We start from the raw sequence: 250 nt of genomic DNA, 5'->3' as shown, positions 1-250 counted from the left end.
GGGCGGGGAAGGGAGCCGGGCCCGGGCTGGAGCCGGGCGGGCAGAGCCCGCGGCGTGGGCCCCTCGGCCAGCGCGGGCAGCCTGCCATCCACGCCCTCTCGCTTACCGCCCCAGATCCCCAGCTTCAGCTGGGACTTGTTCAGGTTCTCCACATAGTCCCCCAAGAAGCGGTTTAGCAGGTCCGCGACCACCGACTCCAGCACCATCGTGCGGCTGAGGCGCGGGGAGAGGGAGGAGCCGGAACCGCCCA

General features: G+C 72.0%; 1 protein-coding gene across 2 annotated transcripts in view; it reads right to left on the bottom strand.

Annotated features, from left to right (window-relative positions):
- The window catches only part of VPS13C (vacuolar protein sorting 13 homolog C), a 186579-nt gene extending 186344 nt beyond the window's left edge, over positions 1-235 (bottom strand). For both annotated transcript variants that reach the window (XM_077747730.1, XM_077747741.1), the window contains exon 1: positions 107-235. In XM_077747730.1, coding sequence (XP_077603856.1) covers positions 107-206 — 100 coding nt within the window. In that variant the 5' untranslated portion in view covers positions 207-235. The remainder of the gene's footprint in view (positions 1-106) is intronic.
- Between the last annotated feature and the right edge of the window lie 15 nt (positions 236-250).

The sequence above is a fragment of the Crocuta crocuta genome, unplaced genomic scaffold, assembly GCF_008692635.1.
Source record: "Crocuta crocuta isolate KB4526 unplaced genomic scaffold, BGI_CrCroc_1.0 scaffold130, whole genome shotgun sequence".
In the NCBI taxonomy this organism is placed as follows: domain Eukaryota; kingdom Metazoa; phylum Chordata; class Mammalia; order Carnivora; family Hyaenidae; genus Crocuta; species Crocuta crocuta.
Note: the sequence above shows the minus strand (reverse complement) of the source record. Positions and strands in the feature narration are given on the sequence as shown.